The 22491-nt window shown below is 38.2% G+C and overlaps 1 protein-coding gene across 1 annotated transcript in view; it reads left to right on the top strand.

Moving 5' to 3' along the window:
- LOC149156263 (3-hydroxyisobutyryl-CoA hydrolase 1-like) overlaps nucleotides 1-22491 on the top strand; it is a 349800-nt gene that overhangs the window by 224199 nt on the left and 103110 nt on the right. The window contains exon 12 of the mRNA XM_089438049.1: nucleotides 9024-9122. Within this exon, the coding sequence (XP_089294175.1) occupies nucleotides 9024-9122 (99 nt within the window). The remainder of the gene's footprint in view (nucleotides 1-9023; nucleotides 9123-22491) is intronic.

The raw sequence follows: 22491 nt of genomic DNA, 5'->3' as shown, positions 1-22491 counted from the left end.
AAACTAATCCTGAAATTGGGAGAGTCTATCCTTAGAAGACAATGTCAGAGGAAGGTTCTGTGGGGCCAGACCCTCAATTCATAGATAGTTTCCTAGCCATAAGGTCCATGGTAGAGGAAATGTATAAGGACTTTAGAAAACACAAGGATGAAGATTCATCAGGCTCCAAACAAGATAAAGGAGAAGATGAGTCTCTCCTTCATGACCACTCAAAAGGCAAAGGGAAAGAAGAAAGCTTTCTCACACCTCCTAATAGCCCTGAACATAAAAAGAAGACATCTTTGATTAAACTAGATGTTAAATTTGATTTACCAATATATGATGGAGAGTTGAATGCAGAAAAGCTGGAAAATTGGATTAGACAAATTGATGTTTATTGCAGAGTGCAGAGTATTGATTCAGACAAGAGCAAGATTCAGCTGGCAAGCCTACGCCTTGGAGGACCCAAGCTGACATGAAGAGACATGGTAAGACTATTTCTGTCTGGAGTGAATTTGTTTTTGCAATCAAAAAGCAGTTCTATCCATTGGCCTACATGCAGCAAGCCATGATGAGCTGGCAAACTCTTCGACAGTTGAAAGGGCAAAGTGTACAGGGTTACACCCAAGAATTTAGAAAGAGAGCATTGATTCTAGGAATCTCACTAGACTCACCTAAAACTCTGTTGAAGTACATTGGTGGTCTACACAGCTACATGAGACACACTATTCTCATGTTTAATCCCACTAGTATAGATGAGGTATCTGTACAAGCTACTCATCTGGAAGCTAGAGGAAAGAATGGAAGTCCAGAAGTTGGGGGATCATCCCAATCGACTGCAAGCAAGAATAAGGAGAAAAGAAAACAGAAATGGAAAGCAAGGAAGGCCAACACTGCACAGAAAAGCAAGGCTTCATGCACTCACTGTAAGAAGGATGGGCATGATGATGAGCACTGTTGGATTTTGCATCTGGAGCTGAGACCTAAGAAGTTCGAGGGCAAGAAGAAGAAGACTGTTGCAGCTATTCAGAAAGATTTGGGGTCAGACTTAGGAGATGAAACAACTATTACAGCCACAGGTATAAAAGGTAAGAATTCTGAAGCATCTACTAGTAATTCTGCACAATCTACTATTGATGAAGAAAATGAGAGAAAAAGACATGAGCTTTTCCATATTCGAGTTATTTCCAAACATCAAAAGATTGATACTTTGTTTGATAGTGGCTCACAAGTAAATTTAATTTCTGAAGCAATTGTGAAGAAGTTGGGATTACCGACTACACCTCACAAGAAACCATACCCATTAGGATGGTTAAATGATAAAGCATAACTACAAGTGACTAGACAATGCAAACTCAAGTTTTCTTTTGGGTCAGCATTTGTAGATGAGGTTGAGTTAGACATAATTCCTTTGGATATATGTGGAATTGTCTTAGGAAGTCCTTACTTGTATGATAGGAAAGCTATTTTCTATAGAGCTGAGAACAAATATCAACTCATTAAAGATGGAATCGAATACTTTGTAAGAGCTCATAAGCTCAAAATAATTATACTCTCATAAACTCAGGGCAGATGAAAAGAATGATAAATTCATGCAAACAATTCTTACTGATGGTTGTAAAGGAAAAGAAACCTGATAAAACCAATGTATTTGAGGGTTGTGATGCTAAACAACAAGCTGATTTAGAAAAAGTTGTTTCAGAGTATGATATCTTGTTTCAAGAATCTAAAGGTTTGCCCACCCAAAAAGGAAATAGTGCATGAAATTAATTTGCAGCAAGATGCTCCATTGCCTAACATTGGAATGTACAGGTTGTCCGCTTTAGAGAATGCAGAAATCAGGTAGCAGGTGCAGGGGTTGCTCGAGAAGGGGTTCATCAGACCTAGCACATCACCATGTGGGTCACCAATCGTTTTGGTGAGAAAGAAAGATGGCTCGTGGAGAATGTGCATTGATTACTGAGCACTGAATAAGATAACAATGAAAAATCGTTATTCCCTTCCTCGCATAGATGATCTGTTAGATCAATTAAAAGGAGCTATTTATTTTTCCAAGTTAGACTTGCATAGTGGATATCATCAGGGCAGAGTTGCAGAGCAAGATGCATGGAAGATTGCTTTTAAGACAAAGTAGGGATTGTATGAGTGGCTGGTTATGCCTTTTGGCTTAACTAATTCTCCTGCTACTTTCATGAGATTAATGAATGATGTACTCAGACCTTTTCTTGATGATTTTGTTATTGTATATCTGGATGACATTCTGATATTTAGCAAAACATGGGAAGAACATTTAAAGCATGTTAAGCAGACACTAGATGTTTTGAAAAGAGAAAAACTTTATGTTAAACTCTCAAAATGTGAATTTGGCAAAACATCTCTGAATTATTTGGGTCATATAGTAGGGAATGGTGAATTGAAGATAGATCCCTCTAAGGTGGCAGTCATTATAAACTGGCCTAAACCCAAATCTGCTACAGAAGTTAGGAGCTTCTTAGGAGCAGCATAATATTGGAGAAAGTTCATTTCTAACTTTTCCTTAATTGCGGCTCTTTTACATGCTTTAATAGGGTTGAACAAGGTGTTTCAATGGGGAGGCAAACAGTAGAAAGCCTTCGACACCTTGAAAGAAAAGATTAGTACAGCACCAGTACTAGCACTGCCTGATCTTCAAAGACCATTTGAGATCCAAACAGATGCCAGTGACTATGCCATGGGAGCAGTGTTGACACAACACGGTAAACCCATATGTTATCATTCTGAGACATTTAATTCTGCAGTAGTTAACTATCCTACATATGATAAAGAATTGTATGCATTAGTACAGAGTGTGAAAAAGTGGAAACATTACTTAATGGGCAAAGAGACAGTAATACATACTGATCATCAACCACTTCAATATCTACACTCCTAGACTAAGTTGCAGCAATCAAAACACTATAAATGGATGGGTTTTCTACAACAGTTTCATTTAGTCATCAGATATAAAAAGGGCATACAAAATAAAGTTGCAGATATGTTATCTAGACCCATTATATATGCATTTACTATACTTAAGTATAATTCTGTGTTACATGAGAGCTACATTGAACGATATGCTCAAGATATAGACTTTAAAGATGTATATGCAACTTTATGTCAAGGCAAACGAGTAGAAGAATTGGATTATCATGTAAAGGACCAACTGTTATATCATTATGGGAAGCTATGCATTCCACAAATTGAAAGAGTAAAGATAATTCGAGAAGCACACACTTCTCTAATATCAGGTCACTTTGGGGTAAGTAAAACAATTGCACAGCTGCAAAGATTTTGTTATTGGCCAAAAATGAACGAGACAGTTTCTAGATATGTAAGAGGGTGTACTATGTGTGCTAAAGGCAAGCCTAGCAATAGAAAACTAGGCTTTGTACACTCCATTACCAGTTCCTTTTCACCCTTGGGAAAGTGTTTCCATGGATTTTGTTGGAGGACTGCCTAAATCTAGGAAAGGTCATGATTATCTGTATGTTGTTGTGGATAGGTTCAGCAAAATGTGTATTTTGATACCTTGTAATAAACAAATTACAGCTGAACAAACTGCAAAATTGTTCTTTCAACATGTATGGGTTCATTTTGGATTACCCACTTCCATTGCATCTGATCAAGACACCTGATTTGTGGGGAAGTTTTGGTTGAGTCTGTGGGAACTGATGGACACCAAATTGAAGAAAAGCACAACTTTTCATCCACAAACCGATGGCCAGACAGAAGTAGTTAACCGGACAGTGATCCAGTTACTTAGGGGATATTGCAGTAAGCATCCTAAGCTTTGGGATGAACATTTGTGTTATGTGCAGCATGCTTACAACCGAGCAAAACATTCTTCTACACAGAGATATCCTTTTGAGAACTGTTTTGGTTTCACGCCAAGGTCTCCTTTGGATTTTGTCTTTCGTAAAGACACCACAGTTGAGGGACACAGTGATGTGGACAGGGCAACTAGGTTCATTGAACAAATCCAAGAGATCCATCAGGCAGTACAGGAACAACTGAAAAAGAGCCAAGCCAAATACAAGGCAAGGCATGACAAGCATAAGATGGAGCATAGTTTCCAAGTTGGTGACCAAGTCTGGTTGTATATCAGCAAGGACATAATGTAAGGTGAAGGTTAAAAGCTAAAGCCCATTAGGTATGGACCTTTCAGGATACTTGAGAAAATTGGTGAGAATGCTTTTCGCCTTGATCTACCAGCTTACATGCACATCTACTCAGTCATGAATGCAGATTTCTTGAGATTGTTTGAACCTTCACTCATTGAGGATCCTGAAGAATAAAGTCAATTGCCTTCTATTGATGACCTGCTACCTGAATATCTTAATGAATTGCAGCAAGACACATTTCTGGATAGGAAAGTGAGGACGACGCGCAGGGGAGATGTTGAGTACCTCAGAGTTGGGCTCAAGGGTTCAAAGCCGAGTAGTGCAAAATGGATAGAGATTGGACAAGTGAGACAATTGTATCCTCACTTAGTTGATGCTTGAAAACCAACTTTTGGTGGTCCAAAAGCTTTTTCAATGGGAAGGCCGTGATTCGAATTGGATCCATGAAAAATTATCAGAGTTCTATGACTGTATCAAATCATGACATACTTCAAAAACTTGTGAACAATGAGATATCAGGAAGGACCTCTGGACAGTGGCAGTTTGTAGCCAACAAGGAACAACGAGGACCTCGGTCAAAGCGCGCTGACTGAGGCCCATGGAGACCGCGCAGTGGCGCAAACTGGTAGTTAGGAAGTCAGGATTAGAAAATGGAGGCAAGCGCTAATCGCGCATTGTTGGGCAAAACCCCTCGAAATGGAATAGCCCCGAGCGCTTGGTCACAAGGAAACCCGAAAACCATGGGAAAAGCGCTAAACTAAAAGGTGGGTCCTGCGCCCCAAAACCGACGGAATATTGGAGGTGTTTCCGGTGGTAAGCGGATTTGGCAGGGGAACGAGCGATTCCATACGTTGATTGACACATGTCCGGCGGATGAGAGAGAAAACCACCTCTCATCGCAGGCTAATGTTCGAGCAAGTCAACCGCGCGATAAGAGCGATAATCGTAGGATTTGGAGGCCCCAGATCTAACGGCGGAGGTTGCGCCCGATGGGAAACCGGATTCGGAGGGAGAAATAAGCCACAACGCATAAAAGTTTGAAGTCTGATTGGACCACTGAGTTGGTGGATGAATCATTTCACGAAGTAGTGGAAATAACGAACCGTCGAGGAAAGCTGGCACTCAGTTCGTGAGAGGACAAGTGGCCACCTCCCTGTGAGACGTTACACAACAGCGATGATGCAGAGGTAGGGAACTCCAAGCGGACAACAACAGGCGATTCGAAGAGGCGGAAGATAAAGTGACGGATTGGCTTTAAGCCATGAACAGACAGAGAACAGACACGGAGGACAGTGAGAAACAAGGAGACAATGAGACAGAGGAAATAGAAAACAAAGAGCCGAGTTGACCTGCAGAGTCAAGGCAGCATCGAGCAGACAGAACCAGGCTTGAGAGGTTCAAGCAATCCCTGAGAGGATATCTGTCGGGAACTGAGTACCAAATTGGGCTCATCCCATTTAGACCAGTTGAGGTTGAGACTTAGCAAGGGGGAGTCTATGCACTCTAGTGGCTTGGGGAATCCAAGAACCGCCCTATTAAGCATCATCTGTTCCAGGAGACTCAAATTGAGCTCCTCATTGTAAAAACTCTGCCTTAAAGACACAATAAAGAAGGCCACCACTGAAAGCTGGACCGGAGATGTAGCTTAGGAGAATTGGGTGAACTCCTTATTAAATTGCTGTGTTTTGTATTTGCTTACTGTGTTTCTCTTACTGTTTTCCAGTGTCTGTGTATTTTGCCATCTTATCGATCTGTTGCCTAAGATATCATAGACACACACCAGCACATGAGTCTGTAATACCTACATTCATTAATTAATTAACTGAGATCACTCACAAGTGATTTTCAGATCATTTTCCCAAGTTGCATTTTTTCAGGGACGATTGTCCAAAAATAACGATGTCCCTTGTGTGTTTGTCTATTTCTTTCAGCTGTTGATCTGTAGATGGTTGAGACTGTATTGTGTTTATTTCAGCGTTTATATGGTTAAATAACTTGTTAGTAATTAAACAAGTAGGTGAGATAAACCAGAGAATACAGATAAAATTTCTAACGTGTAATACATAGAAATTTCAACAATACATTTTATATAGTAGTTTTATCTTCATATTTATGTGACAATGTGTTTGTTTGATGTTGATGTTGCTTTAGAAGTTTAAAAAATTGAAAAAAATGATTAATTTTTTTTTCCTTTAACTTTCCCGATAATTTCCCCGATATTGCCAATAATTAAAATTTTGGACACTCCGTGATAAATTGCAGATAACAATAAATGACACATTGGTCTAAATGCATATTATTTATGGGAAATCTTGCTTAATTATAGCATGTTTAATATATTTTCCTTTAATTCCATAGGGGATCTCCTAGAGAGCTTCCTGTATTTAATTTCTCCCCTCACAAAAGAGATAGTTAAGGTTTATCAAGTGAAAACTAGGGTTTCTCCCCTTACTCCAATCATTAATTCATATTCTCTTAAATTTAGCCCTAAGGACTCTATCACCCAAGTAGGAAAATGCACTGGGAATCATTTTGTTGATAAAAAATCACAAAAAAATTCAAAATTTCCCTCTTTTTTTATAAAGTCCTTCAAGGTAACTCACTAGGGCTAGATTATAGGGCCAAATTAGTTGAGGCTTAATTAGCTTGAATTCATCTTTGTTGATCCTCTGCACTTAAAATCTGGCACCTTGCATGGTTGAATTTTCCTTAGTAGGGCTGATGTCATCCTCCCTAAGCGATTTGTGCCCTAGGAAAACCCTAACCTTAGTTAGGGCTTCAACTTAGGGCTTAATTTGAATGTTATCCTTCTCCTTTTGTTGATTAAATCAATTGCAAACCTTTTCTTTGGTGCTTGGATGCTTAGCTATTCCTTTGTTGATCCATATCTTGGAACCCTAGGCCACATGTGCCTCTTTTAGGGTTTAGTGTATGATACACAACTCCTATACAAAATGATTGTGTCCTTGTCCAGTGATGAAGTATAGTTACTTAGCCTTTGTTGATATATATCTTGGAACCCTAGGTCACATGTGCCTCTTTTAGGGTTTAGTGTATGATACACTACTCCTATACAAAATAATTGTGTCCTTGTCCAATGATGAAGTATCTTTACTTAGCCTTTCATTTATATCACATTGAGCCATCTAACTTAGAATATCCTTAGGGTAAATACTGGGAAGCCTCCCTTGTGGTGCAATTCCACTAAAGAGGAGGTGGATTGCTAAGGCGACAATGGTAGTCCACCTCATTGTTGCAACAAGGTCTGGTCTTTGCCTTGTGAGGCCTCTCATAAGGCCTGCTAAATTTTGAGGCAACATCTTTGGAGTCATTGTTGGGGAGGATTTGAGTCAACCACCTGATAACTTGAAGAATAAGCTTCATTAAATTTAGGAGAGAATAACTTATAAATGACAACATAGATTCTCTCCCGGCAACTCCAAAATCTGACCCTATATTTCCCCTAGTAGTTCGTTTGATGATACCATAGCTCCAAGAAAGAAAAGAGCTACCCACAAGAGTCAAGATAACTACTGATAGTTCCACATCTTCTCAAGTTCCAAAAACTCTCTTGGTCAGGAGTCCATTTTGTGATACATTCACCTCTGGGACCATGGCCAAACCATGGCTCATTGCTGCACTCAAGTCATTGGATGTGAGTAGCTTCCCTGATGCTCCTCACAGATTGCCTGATAAGTATGGAGTGGTTGCCTAAATTCAATGGCACTGATGTAGTTACAGCTGAAAACACATGCATGAGTTATATTGGGCTGTGGGTGCGAGGTTGATCCAAGAGGAGGATGTGGTTAGGATGTTGTTTTCCTTGACCTTAGAAGAAAGTGCTAGGGATTGTTTGAGACACCGCATTAAAGGAAAAACCTACAAGAGTCATGGGAACAATATTATGTTTTACTTTTTAGTTTTTTATGCATGAACCACGAATCCTAGATCCTGGATTTTCTCAAAGTTGACACTAGGCATATATTTTAAAGAGAAATCTAAAATTAGCTTGTTTTGAATAGAGACAAGAGTGACATTTCATTGTGAACTGTTCGTATTAACAGGTTATAAAAAATGGGTTTATGGTCCTTGTCCTAGAATTCATTAACAATAGTACTTGTAAAATAGAATTGACAAACTGTCGGTGCCAAAGTGATAATATCCAGAGACATCCAAACCTGGCATTTCACCACATTATCGTTTGAGACACTGCATTAAGGTAATAACCTACCGGAGTCATTGGCACAATATTCTGTTTTACTTTTAACTTTTTTATGCTTGAACCACGATGCCTAGTTCCTAGATACTAGACACTAGGCATAGATTTTAAATGGATGCCCTAGGAAAATGTATGTACTATGGATTGCCCCTGTTGTCTAGGGATAATCTCTCAAATGTCATGTCAGATTGCATAGAATTATTGGGAAAATGATAGATCAACAAATAACTTGTGTTTCTTTATCAAACTCAAGAAGGAATGAATGTAGGCTTATGTAGTCTAATCGACTATGGATATACCATTCTCTGGTTTTGGCAGGTTAGTAAAAAGCGTGTGGGGGATCACAATATCTTTTGTTTCTCTTTTTGATTACACTTGGTCTTAAACTCCACAAGATCATCGTTTCTCTTGGTCTTAAACTGTTCATGCTTTCTATCCAACATTTTTGATAAATCTTGTTAAGAAATGTTATTCTCAAGCTACATTTGCTATTCTGGAGAGTTGAATGTTTAAGATGTTTCTAACTTTTTAAAATCTTTTATTCAGCTTCTGTACTTATTGTTTGCTGTTTTCTGCCTTCAAGCCTCTGTACCTGCTGGCATATTTATAAAGTGTAATTGATATAAGAACCCCATCGCTTAGTATTTCTTATTGTTTTGGGCTTTTGTTGTTTTATACTGTAATAGGAGCTTGAAGCTAAATATGTCGCTGATCAATGGCTAAAGTCAAGCATTCAGTCAATGAAGAAAGCATCACCTGTCAGCCTCAAAATTACTTTACGATCGGTATGCCTCTTAGGTGTTCTTTGTCTCTGCTTTTTTAATCTGGTCATTGTTGTTGACTTTGTGATCAATTTGGGTTGGTTTTGTTTCCATTGTTAATATTGTGGTTATTCTTCACCATGTTGTTACTTTTGAGATGATGGTCTTTTAAGAAAGTTGGTTTTCAGTAATATTTATATGCTATCTCTTTATCATTAATGGATATTAATACAAGATTAGTTTTCCTGTATTTCAAGCCCCATCGTCTGTAAATGCACCCAGGTAAAATGAGTTAAATATCAGAAAGCCATATTGGTATATGATATTTCAGAGGGACAGATACACTTCAATAATTACTGTTGTAGCTCTATGTTTGAAAAGATGTGTAAGTGCATAAAACATAATGGCATATTATTTTCTCATGAATCTATTTTGTTTCTAGTCAAAGAAACCCTTGAGTGAAAACACTTGAGGAGTTCCCCACATTTCATGGATGGTACCCAGTGTAAAATCATTGCCACTTATTACAACACCTAACCTGGTAGGGACATTGAGCAGGGAACACAGCAGAGGCAGCCAGCCCAGGGGATCGTGACTTTATTTATATATATTTCTTTTGACAAATAACTCAAGCAGCTAGGCTTTAGATCTTTTTAGTAATATAGAAAAATTTCGCTAGCAATACAATTTAGAGCCATGCAAAACTCAGTAATAGTACACCTGTAGCTGTTAGAAAATTGTACTTGTTCATTACAAGGTCCAATTCTAACTATAAGGGGATTGATAAGCTATATATTTCTATATTAAGTAATGCACTTGTGCACTTGTGAACTCATGTAACTTTTTCTTTGGTAATTTAGCTACTCATATTAATTAGTATACAAGAAAGTACATTCTTGTCATGCTGTCTCTCAAACCTCTGAAGATTCTGCCTTTGTTGTTCTTCAATAATAACAGATTTGATCATAATATCAATATATCTATCGAGCTTATACGATCTGGATTCTGGATACAATAATAGGAAGATAATAAAGGTTATTTTTCTTTCCTTTTCTACATTTCCACATTTCTGCATTCTACATGTCGAATGTAGAGAATCTTGTTACTATTTACCCCAATGGCTGTGTTCCCACATTCCCTCATTGCTACATCCAGTGTGTAGTGTGGAGCTGAGGAGAGTGTTCTTTCTCTTTTCGACATGTGGAATGTGTGGAGTCTTGTTGCTCTTTCCTCCCAAGGCTGAGTACCTGCATTCCTGCATTGCTGGCTCTAATGAGGAGGAGTGCAGAGCTTAGTTTTAAGCTGTTCTTCCCTTATCTCCATTTCCATATTTGCACATTTTGCATGTGAAATGCAGAATGTGGCATTGTTTCTCTCTCTTTCTGTGCATTGTCACATTCCCACACCACTGCATCATTGCCTTAAGCTATGTGGTCGCATCCCTATCACCCCATCCAAGGGTGTCATGTCTGATCTCTGAATATTCATACAACTATCCCTTTAATTACTTTGAGACATGTCAGGCATGAGACTTGTTGTCGCACAGATTGTCACGACAACGCTCAGACCGGGGGCTATCACCCTGATCTCCGGTCTCTCCATTTAAGCCTGTCTCCTGTGGCTAAGGGGGGTAGACCCTATGGGACAATGGATGACCAACTGTGTACTAGTTGGGCTGGGGGACACGAGGGAAAACAAGCACTTATTTGATTTTATTAAGTTAATGGACCAGTGCCTTATGGAGTTAATCACTGAATGATTATTTATCAAATGTTTGCAGAAATATGAACTCATTAACAATCATTTACGATCAAATAACTCAAACAAAGGTTAACTTTTACCAAATGCGAGATAATCGATAAATGCTCAATGGCTCAACGATATTCTAGCAATTAAAATACGAAAGATTAAATGCTTTAAATACCCATGTAATTTTAAATGCTAACCAGTTATCACTTTCTTATAGCTAATCTTCAAATGAACATTTGAGCATGTTTAACCACATAAAAAATGATAAATATTAATTCGACATCAAAATTTTAGGCTCAGCGGAAAAGATATATTGCAAACATGACAAATCCTTGAGCCAACATTGACGCTGGCAAAATATTTCCAAGTTTTTTATTTTTATTTTTATTTATTTTTTATTTATTTTTCTTTTCAAGTAAAACAAAAATAAGCCAAGCAAAAACTAGAGTCTAAGTAAAAATAACTTAAATCTAAAAAAATCTAAACTATTGAACAAAATAAAAAGGCTAAAGATTATTTTTTATGCTTTTTTGAGAATTTTTTATTTTTTTATTTTTATAAAGTAAGACTAACAGCTAAACTAAAAAATGAAACTCAATATTTTTTTTTCAAAATTTATGATTTTTATGTATTTTTTAAAGATTTTCTAGCTAAAAATGAAATAAAACTAAATTAAATCTAATATCTAATAATCTAAAGTAAAAAAGAAAAACTTTTTATGCCTTTTTTTTTTTTGAAATCAAACTTTTAAAAATTAAATCTAAATCGAAATCTAAATAAGTCCTAAAAAAAAACTAACTTTTTTTAACTTTTTTGTTTTTATGAAATTTTTTATTTTTCATGAATGAAAAAAAACTATCCTAAGTAAAACTAAAGCAAATAAAACTTAAAAAATATTAAAATCTAATTCTAAATTCTATCAATCACAAATCAAAACCAAAATAAACAAAAGTTTAAATCTAAATTAAATGAAACTGAAACTTAAAATAAACAAAGCTAATTAAATTCTAAACTAAAAAAAAAGTAAAATCAAATCTAATTAACTTTAAAATCTAAAACTAAAAATAATCTAATTCTAAACCAATTCTATTTTTATTTTTATTTATTTTTTATGAAGTTCTAAATTTAAAGTTAACAAAACATATATATATATATGCATATGTTACCCTAAAACTAAACAAAAGTTAAACAAAATTCTAAATAGAAGAAAAAAAAACTAACTCTAATTTAAATGAAATCTAATAAAAAATACTTACCAACGACTTACCATAAGCATCACCCTACCTCATTATAACAAAAATTGAATCTGCTTTGTTTGTTGTTGGTGCAGGTTGACAGTAGAGGAGAAATACGTGAGGAACTGGGTGATTGTTTGCAGGTGCGAGGAGCTGCGTTTGACAGGATTGCAGCAGATAGATGAGGGCTTCAAGTAGGAGAAAGACAACGTCTGGAAGAGTGAAAAATTTGCTGGAACGATGGAGCTGGCTGTGTATTGAATGCAGAAACAAAAAAAATTGCGTGGAACAACAAAGGAGAATGGAATGGCAGCGTTGGGTTTGCAAGTTTTAGTGTGGAGAAACAACACGTTTTGTTTTTTTTTTTTAACAGGTGCTGGAACAACGTGGCTGGAGGAGACTGCAATAGCGTGAGAAAGGAGTGGATCAATGTGCTGCCATATATAGGATTTTGACAATGATCAGCAACGATATATAGACAGTGTGAAAGGTTTGATGCTGCTAGTAGGTTTGAAAACCGCAGGAAGAGAAGTAGATGAATTTGTTTTGCAGGTCCTGGAGCAGAACGGGAACTTGCGTGGAGGGTTTTCGACCTGCGGGTTTGCTGGAGGATTGACAGCAACGTGATATAGGTTTGGAGCAGCAAACAGAGAACGTAATGGATGGGAAGCAGCAATGACAGATGAAGGGGCAACGCTAGAGGCCGAGAGCTGGCTACGAGAAGTTGAATGCTGCTCGACGGATAGGAAAATCAATGTGTGCTTGCAGGTTTGAAAATGCAGAGAAAGGTGATGAAATGGCTGCGGATTCAGAGAGAATGCAATAGGATAGCACGTGGAAGGGCTGCAAAGGAGAATGCGGCTAGAGAAAAAAGGCAGCGGGATTTCAATGTTTTTTGCAAGTGGGCGTGGATGAGGGCAATCATAGGGAGCTGCGTAGGAACGGAAAGGAGATGGCTGAAGGCAAAGGGCTATGGCAGCGAAATGGCGTGGGTAGTGGCTACAGCAGCAAGAAAAAATTTCTAAATCTGCCAGAACAATAAAAACAATCTTGAAACCCTTAGAAGAATATTCGAATTCCAGAAAAAAGATTTCACACATGTACTTTGGTTTTTTTTATTTTTATGAAACCCCAGGCAACAATGAAAAATGAAAACGCATGTAGCAGACCTGTATCCTAGAAACTTGATTGAAATTTTAAATCCTTCCTGCTCCAGATTGCCTGATGGAAACCCTGGAATTTTTCAAAATCTGTACCTGCAACCTGCAAAAAAACAAAAACGCAGAAGTAAAATGTGCAAGAAACAAAATTAATAATGAAACCTTAAAACCCTAACTAAATTATTATAATATTCACAAAATGCAGGCTCTAAAATACCCAGATTTAGAGTGATGCCACAGAAATATCTTCAGAATTTTAAACTTAATGCGAGGTGCTTCAGAAAACCCTTCATGCATTCATAAAAAAAATTTCAAATGATAAGCCCGGGATCAAAATTGGTTGGGCTCTTTCAGAAAATGCGATCTGGGAGTTGGCTGGTTCAGCCGAGAACTTCCCCGAACGCCCAGTGATCTAATAAAAAGGATTTCTTGCACAACTTAAAATCAACCATTAACATAGAGGGAGAAAACAACAGTGAAATTCAGATCAAATGGAGATACCTGCCATTATGTTTCAGAAATTAAACTATCATTCAAACCCCAGAGATCAGACAAGATACCTGTGCCTAAATCAATTTTCATCAAGCTATTATCAATGGCTGAAAATAAAATTATGCAAAAAAATAAAACGTCTTACAGCATTTCCAGAAGAGTAACATCAGCAAGATTTTCATACCCAAAGTCTTTCTTTATTGCACAAAAAATGACTACAAGAGAGCTTTCTTTAGCACCAGACTCTAAGATCGAATCTGATCTCAAATGACCCCTAACACCCTATTTAAAGGAAAAATTCCCAATGGCTAGTTCAAGTGATCCATGTCAAAATGATCTCGACCGTCGATGAGGATCAAAATCCCTTTTAATCTCATTCGTCGAATTTTTAAATGCATTTTAATATATTAAAAAATTAAAATTCTGCGTCTATTTACTCAAAAATTTGACTTATTATTTTTTATTATTTTATTTTATTTTTCAAATTTTTATTTATTTTTTAATTTATTTTTTAAATTTTATTTTATTTTTAAATTTATTATTATTATTTTTTATTTTTTAGTTATTTTTATTTTTTTTATTATTATTTATATCTTTTATTTTTTATTGTTTTTTATTTTATTTTTTTATTTTTGGATCCTCGAACTTAGCCATTGGAAAAATCACCTAGGACCTAGGACTTAAGACTTATGAGGGGATTAAAACATTTTCTAACCCTCAAGACACTTTACATCATGACTTTTACAATTTTACATCTCAAGAGGGAAAACCCATTTGACATAGACCCTCATAGACCACCCAGTTTGCGACCAAATATAATCTAGCAGATTAACGCATTAGGATTCCCCTAAGATTCTAATGACAAAATTCACTCCGGCTTTGGGGTTAGGCTGAAGGAAAACTCTGCCGATCATGGATTGGTGAGACAAAAAACCTTCCGGAACATAGATTATCACTAGAAAATTAGGTCCACCTAGGCAATTTACATACATGACTCAGATTTGCTAAGATTATTTACAATTTACACATGCAGACTGGGTTTACAACATAACATGATCAGGTCGATGATGACTGTCGAATGGCACGGACACGTCAATCAAGCGCTATCCCTTTTGCGAAGAAAAGGGGGTGTACTGCTATGGGTAGTTGACACGTAGTGGTCAACAAGACAATAAGTCTTAGACCTTAAAGGTCACACCCTCATTGGCTAGTCTATTATTGAGATGATTTTCTTTGTGCTTAACATGGAGAGGTATAATCACATGTATTTGGTTGATGATTTGATGTATGGACTCCCATTCTAATGTCAACTTCCAACTACTTGTCATTTTTTTCTAATAGCAATCTTTTAAGCACACTGAACCCTTTGTATCATTGGGTCATGGTAATATGCAGCCCATTTTCCAGAGATGTTAATTCCTCTGAATTGTTTTTGTCAGTTCTAGGGAATTTTGCATATAGTCTTATAATTTTTCTGGAGTAATCTTTGAATACTCTTCCTGCACCTACTAATCTAGGATAGTGCTTTGAATCTCCATCAAAAATGAGTTTGATAAAATCCCGAGGTGGCAGAGACCAAACTTCTGGAAATCGTGTTTGAGGGGAGGGAGATGTTCTTTCTCCAAAGCTTCTTAAGTCTATGTCCCAACTGACTAGAACTTTTGGCTCCCAAGGATTACATCTTTTTGTTGTCTTTTGGCCAAGAAGAGGATTGGATTGATTCTCTGATATGTTGGCATATTTCCTTCCATAATTGTTCCCCATGCCTCCTTTCTTTAAATATGCATTTGTTCATTTCTTTCAAAATCCCCCCGAGGAGGAATCTAGGAAATATGTGCCAAAATTTTGATGGACATCAAACTATTAGAGGGAGAATACCTCCATCTCTTATGGTTTCTAAGATGTCATTCCTTCTGTGATCTAACTACATGAAGGTTCTTTCCCCTCTATCCCACAAGAGGTTTGCTTGATGGCACCAATTGAATAGATTCTCTAGTTATTCCTGTTCCAGTTTACAAATTTCACAAATTGATGGTCCCTTAAGTCCTATTTTTTGAATTATATCCCATAATGTGTTCATTCTAGTTAGAAGCCAAAGGGAAGTGGATATTTTTGGCCTCATCGTAGGGTTCCATATTGTTTCCATATTTTCCTTTTTCTAAAGAGTTATGCCCTGCTTCCTTAATTGAAAATGTCCCTTCTCCTTTTTGACCCCATCTAAGGAATTCTTCCTCATTATTAAATCTTATTTGTTTTCTTTTGCCAAGAGATCCACGGCCATTTGACAAGTGAAGGGTGGCCATTTGTCTTGAGTCTTCCACACCGTCCATTCCCTTGGGTTTATCCTTTGGTTTTTCTCCCAATATTGGTGGACTAGGTTCCAGTTTGTGGAGAGGAAATGGTCCTTGACTTTTGAGAGAGATTGATTCCCATATTATGTCTCTAGCTGTTGCCAGGAATCATCCTAGGAAAGTGCAGAAGTCCCATTTTGAACTTCTATAAAATAATGACCCTAGACAACCTTTATGCTCCTACAAGTATTGTTCCAAATCAGCGAGCCTGATCTAGGATCTGTTAACTCTCATTCCAGCTGAGGTACCTATAGCCATTTTTCTTTTTGGGCAGTACAATTGTAAGCCAAGAGAATACAAGGCAAAGCTATGTAGTCTATGTGATGTTATATATTGTGGTATCCTAGGTCTGTTATGGTCAGCCATCTACGATCCTCTTAGACTCCACTCCTAGGTCCTTTCGTTCTATATAGGATTGGAGGGTTTAGGATGGACCTGATGGGACACTTTATTTAGAGGATCCACTAGCTTTATAGGGGTGATCGCTATTTGTATGGCTAGTCCAACCCATGTATTGAGTGCAACTATGTTCTATCCACATGGTCATGTGTCATCGAGTCTGTATACATTCTTTGACCTTGGTATATTTTCAGTTCTCAACATGGCAGTCTCACAATTCACAACATTTCACATTTCTTGAGGTGGTTCATGGATTGCAATGCACAAGATCTTGAGGGGTCAAAAGTCAACAAAGGCTCAACATTGTTAGGAACATGTGTACTTGGTGTGCCATGTGGAAATTTTGTCAAAAGGTGAAGGCATCAAGGAGATATTCCTAGTCAAAGGTGGTCATACCCTCTTTTGTGGCATGTTTTAATTTTTCATGATTTTTGTAACTGATAATTACTTCCAATGATTTCTTCTTTAGATTAACTTATGTCACATTCATCATTAAGCAATTATACAAGAAAATCTTCAACAATAAAACAAAAATGACAATAGAGATAGCCAAACAAAAGAGACACAAAAATTACCCTGGGAAAACCCCAAACTGGGTGAAAAACCTAGCAACCTTTTCTTAGAGAATTTGTCCATTTCAAGAAGAGATACAATCTGATTTCCCAATCAGAAACAAAGTCAAACTGAACAATATCCAAACCTAGGTCAAACCTGGTCAAACAGAGACCAATTCGGTCTCCTGAAAATTTTGGTCTGTTCAGATTCGTCCTTCTAGCTCTGCCTCAAATTTTTTCCTCTTGCCTTAGATTTCGTCCTCTTTCTACCTCAGATCATGCCTCAGACTAGTCCTTTTTTTTATTCGAATTCTTCCTAATGGAGGAGGTCTAATGGTATTTATATAGTGTTCAGAGGAGCTTGAATGGACACGTCCCTTGGGCTAGACTGGCTTAAACAAATTGGGACCGACTTTACATTTGGAGGTAAAATTCAAAATTCAAAATTCAAAATTTTCTTTCTTTTGAAATATAATTCGTATTTGTCATTTCCTTTTATTTGGAGGGCTAAGATGAATTATGAAGACCGACCTTAGCTACAAAAATCCAACACTTCCTCTTAGCTAAGCTAGGGAGGTATTCATAATGACTTCCTCAGATGCTCTCTTGTTGAAAGTTTCTCTATTCCAAGAAAAGGTTGAATGAGCTCAGTTGTGTTGATGAATCCATCCACTACATGTGGAAAGCATCCCCTGCATCAACATCAAATAATCATGGGCACCCACTCAACCCTCCCGGGGAGTCGTCCAGGTCCTGAGCAACTCAACCAATGTTGCACGAAGTGGGGACGAAACGGGGACGTTTTTTGGAAGCGGGGACGCGGAAGCGTCATTTTCCAAAAATCTAGGAAGCGAAGCGTCTGCTATATATATATATATATTTTAATATTTTTTTTGCATTTATATTCAAAACTTGCGTCTGCTATCTTTATATTTTTTTGCATTTTTTTTATAATTTTTTTGCGGAAGCTTGACACTTTGTACGACTGAAGTGCCGTCCGAAACGCGTTTCGGGAACACGCTTCCTGAAATTTCTAGGAAGCGTGTTTGTCAACCCGAAATGCGTTTCAATTTTTTGAAATGCGTTTCGGACATCGCTTCCCCCATGCATCGGTACGGATCGCGGATCGGGGTTTTGATCCGGGGGGGGGGGGGACGTTTCCTGCAACACTGAACTCAACCCTCCTGGGGAGCAATCCAAGTCTCGACCAACTCAACCCTCTTGGTAGTTGAGTTTCTAGTGCAATTAGGGTTAGCACAATATTTTTGAAATTCTGATAATTACTTTTGATGTAGATCTTCTTTTAACTTATTCCAATATTTCATTCACCAATTATACTTCAAAAATTCAATAATAAAGAACAGTAGAACAATAGAGATCACAATGCACAAAAGAGAGACAAGATTTACCTTAGGAAAACCCACTACGGGGAAAAACCCAACAACCTTTTCAATAGAGAAATTCTTCTTGTTCAATGAAAGACAAACCTAGACCAATGGTGAAACCTGGTCTTCTCCTCCAAGTCAAGTCACCCAAACTGATCTTGCACATTTCTCTTGATCCTGCACTTCCAGAAGTTCGACTCTCCTATAGTAGCCGGTTGCCCCAGAATTTTGGCCTTGTAGCAATTGCCCCAGTAATGCAGAAAATTTCGGTCCCTTGCAACAATGAATCAAGAAAATGCAAACCAGAGAGAGAGAGAGAGATCACTTCACATGTGCGAGTTGCTATAGAGAGAGAGAGAGGAGAGAGAAAAATCATTCCTTTTCATCCTTCTTCAACCTTCTTTCCCTTCGCTCACTTGCCCAGAAACTATCTTATGAGAGGAATGCAAATTACCCAAATGAGGAGATCGAGCTACGTTTATATAGTGGTTTGTCTAGGGTGAATGGATGTGTCTCTTTGCTAGGGACGACTTGACTTCAAGGGAAGTCGACTTGTAACTTTTGGAGCCAAAAATACATTTCAAAAATTCAAATTTTTATCTTCTAAAAGTCGCAATGGGAGTTTGACTCAAAATAAATTTTCCTTTGACTCAATCATTTATAAATATGCTTTACAATGATAAGTACAATTACATCAAATGACCAAATGTACATTATGGAGGTTGACCATAGTTACAAATTCAACACTCCCTCTTAACTAGGGAGGTATTCATAATCACTGTCATAAATGTTCTCAAATTGAACAAATTTCTCTAAAGAAAAGGTTATCCATCATTACCAGCATCATCATCTATCATCAACATCCACTAGTGGCCATATCCGAGGTGGTACCAAACCCATGGCAATGTCATTAGCATATCAGGACTCACTCCTCTAGAGTGATCGGTCCTTGAATCCCATGGCCACTACCTAGGCCAAAATGCTGAGACCCTCAACTAACAAGCACTCACTCACCTTTCTTGGTGAGCACTCTGGGCCAAGACCTCACTCAACCCCTTCTTGGTTGGTGATTGGGTCTAGATGCTAAACAAGACCTCACTCCATCCTATTCAGTGTGTGATTAGGGTCCAGGACCTCACTACACCCTATCCAGTGTGTGATCAGGGTCCAAGACCTCACTCCACCTTTTCAATGTGTGATCAGGGTCCAGGACCTCACTCCACCATTTCTGGTGTGTGATCGAGGTACTCCTCCAAGCGACACTCACTCAACACTGCCTATGGAGCCCTCTAGGTCTCTTGGACCATTCTCCCTTGCAGGAGAATGTCCATCTGTATTGTAGACAAATGAGAGGTGTGATCTCCATGAGCCTCAACTTGTCTCTGAAGTACATGAACTTGTCCCTCTACAACGACTTCGTCAGAACATCAATTGTCTGCTCATCAATGGAGATGTACTTGAGCCTTATTGCTCTCCTCTGCACCATCTCACGGATGTAGTGGTACTTGATCTCAATATGCATCGACTTGTCATGGAACACGAGGTTCTCTGAAAGCTTCACACAACTTTGATTATAGCACTGTATTACTGCTAGTTCCAACTCTTTGCTGAACAATCCTGCAAACAACTTTTGGAGGTATACTACTTCGGTACAAGCATCATTAGCTGGGATGTACTCTGCTTCAGCATTGCTGAGTGAAATCGACCTCTATGTCCTGCTCATCCACAATATCATAGCAGATCCCAAATTGAAGCATACTCTTGAGGTACTCTTCTTGGTCTTCATCTCTTCTTGCCCAATCAACACCCATATATCCCTATAGTTGTACATCCTTGTTTGCAACATACCTCAAGCCATAGTTCACTGTACCACACAAATATCTCAAGAAGTGTTTTGCTGCAATCTAATGCTTGTGTTTCTGTTCTACCTGAAACTGGGTCAAGGTGTTCACGACAAAGCATATGTCTGGCCTGGTGTTAATGAAAAACATCAGCATACGAATCAACCGTTGATATATAGATGGATCTACCAATCTGGAGTCAGAGCCTCTTAACTTTTTCAAGTTAGTCATTGTTACCGCTCAATCTAGCAGGGGTGCTAGGAGGGATTCCAAAGGGGCAACTACTAGACCAAGTGGTAACAATGGGACACAGACCCATTGTCACCTCAATTAATGTCCCCTGGTATAAGGGAAATCACTATGAATGGTAGATCAATGATGGATGGATAATGATTTCAAGAGCCCATTCATAGGAGAGACTCAAATCATAGGACTTGCTCAAGAAGCAAGGTAGAGGGCTCTCTATGAAAGGCTTAAGAGGAAACCTAGACCTAGGGATTAGAGATATTCCTTGGTAAGGGATGCCCTAGACCTAATATCCTTAAGGGAAGAGGGTTTCTAAAGTGGTCTTGTGAAATAGAAATTATGAAGGTTCGGGACCACATAGAAGCCCAAGTGGAGTCAAGCAAGGCCTAGGGTTTCAGGTGAAACTTCAAACAAAAGATCTAGACCAAGCAAGGGAGAAGAAGAGGGTCAATGAAATTGAAATTAACTTGAGTTTTTAGTGCAATGACCCTTAAGGAAGCCACTAACCAAGGAAACCTAGGGACAAGAACGAAGCTGGAGTTAGGGCTTGGGATAATTCCAAATTTAGTCATGAAAAATTCTTCAAACTTTGTGAGGGCATAGGGAAAACCCCAATGCAGTATAGTCCAACTCACTCTTCAAATGGATGGCTCAAAAAGATTTCGCTTGATGCCCTAGGAGACCTCTAGGGTTAGGGCTTAGAAAGAAGGAGAGGAGGCGAGGAAAGATATTCTTTAAGGTGATCACCAAGGATAAGATTAGTGCCTAGCCTATTGGGAGAATGTAGTCAATGTGATTTCAATTTTTGGAGTGCCTTTACTCAATCAAGGAGTCCTATGGCAACTTTGCATGGCCTTAGAGGCAACTACTAGGTTACCAAAAGAATTTATACTTCTTATTGTAGCAATTTGATGACTTTTCAAGGTAATTATGGAGATAATTTACCCCTAGGAACATTCATTCACCATACCCAAACATGTAACATATGCAATACGTCACAAAATCAAAATTTCGACAATTTTGCATTCAATTAGGGCAGAATTTCAGATTTTATGAGCGAAAATTGCATACATTAATCATGTATGCAAGAGAGAAAAATAAACCATGAAAGAGCACTTACAAGTATAGCGAATATACCCAATCATCAAAGAGAGACAAAATCAAAGCTCCAATACCAAGAAAAGATATCCAAACATCAAAATGCATCAATATCTCTCCCATTTGTCCATCAATAGCTATACCAAATTCTCAAGAAGAAAGAGATTCAAATCCAAGTGATGATGAGGAATGAATCAATCCTCTCATCAATATATATGTTCCTCAAGTGTTAGATTTGCCTAATTAAGCCTAATGATGCCCCTAATAATAAAATAATGTGCAAAATAACATTCCTTGGTGACAATCCCACCAAGATAGCTCCATAACATGAAAAATAAGCCTCTAAAGAGGGCCAAAATGATAGATAAATAGCTAGGAGGGCCATTGGAAGGCCTAGTGGAGTCCAATATGTGCCAAAATGAGTGGAAGGGCTCCAAATATAGTGATAAAGGGGGTGGCCCCTTGATCTCCAAGCAAATGACCTGTGGTGCTCCCAAGTGGCTGTGGGGGCACAAAAACATCCTCATGGGTCTCCAAGTAGATCGATCAAGCATGTATCCCATCTGTAAGGGCTGGAACAATGATGCAAGCCCTCCCTTTGTCTCCCATGGTGAGACACAACCCATCTGGACCCTAGATCAACTGCCAAGTGTGTGGTGCAAGTGTGTAGTCGGTTGGGCAAGGTGGTCCAGGTGCATCATCATCATCAAATAGGTGGAACATGAGCGAGCAATGGATGGTACTAAAGGATCCCATGGCATGGCTATTTGCTCTCTGCTATAGTGGAGGCCCATGGCTCTCAACGCACACCCTACAAATGCCAATATGACCCTTTGGAGGGCTTGGACCCTGTATATGGAGACCAAACCCCAAGATGAAGACC

This window comes from Pinus tabuliformis, chromosome 9 (assembly GCF_031772625.1).
Source record: "Pinus tabuliformis cultivar Carrire ecotype Pingquan chromosome 9, CPIR1, whole genome shotgun sequence".
Classification (NCBI taxonomy): Eukaryota; Viridiplantae; Streptophyta; class Pinopsida; order Pinales; family Pinaceae; genus Pinus; species Pinus tabuliformis.
Note: the sequence above shows the minus strand (reverse complement) of the source record. Positions and strands in the feature narration are given on the sequence as shown.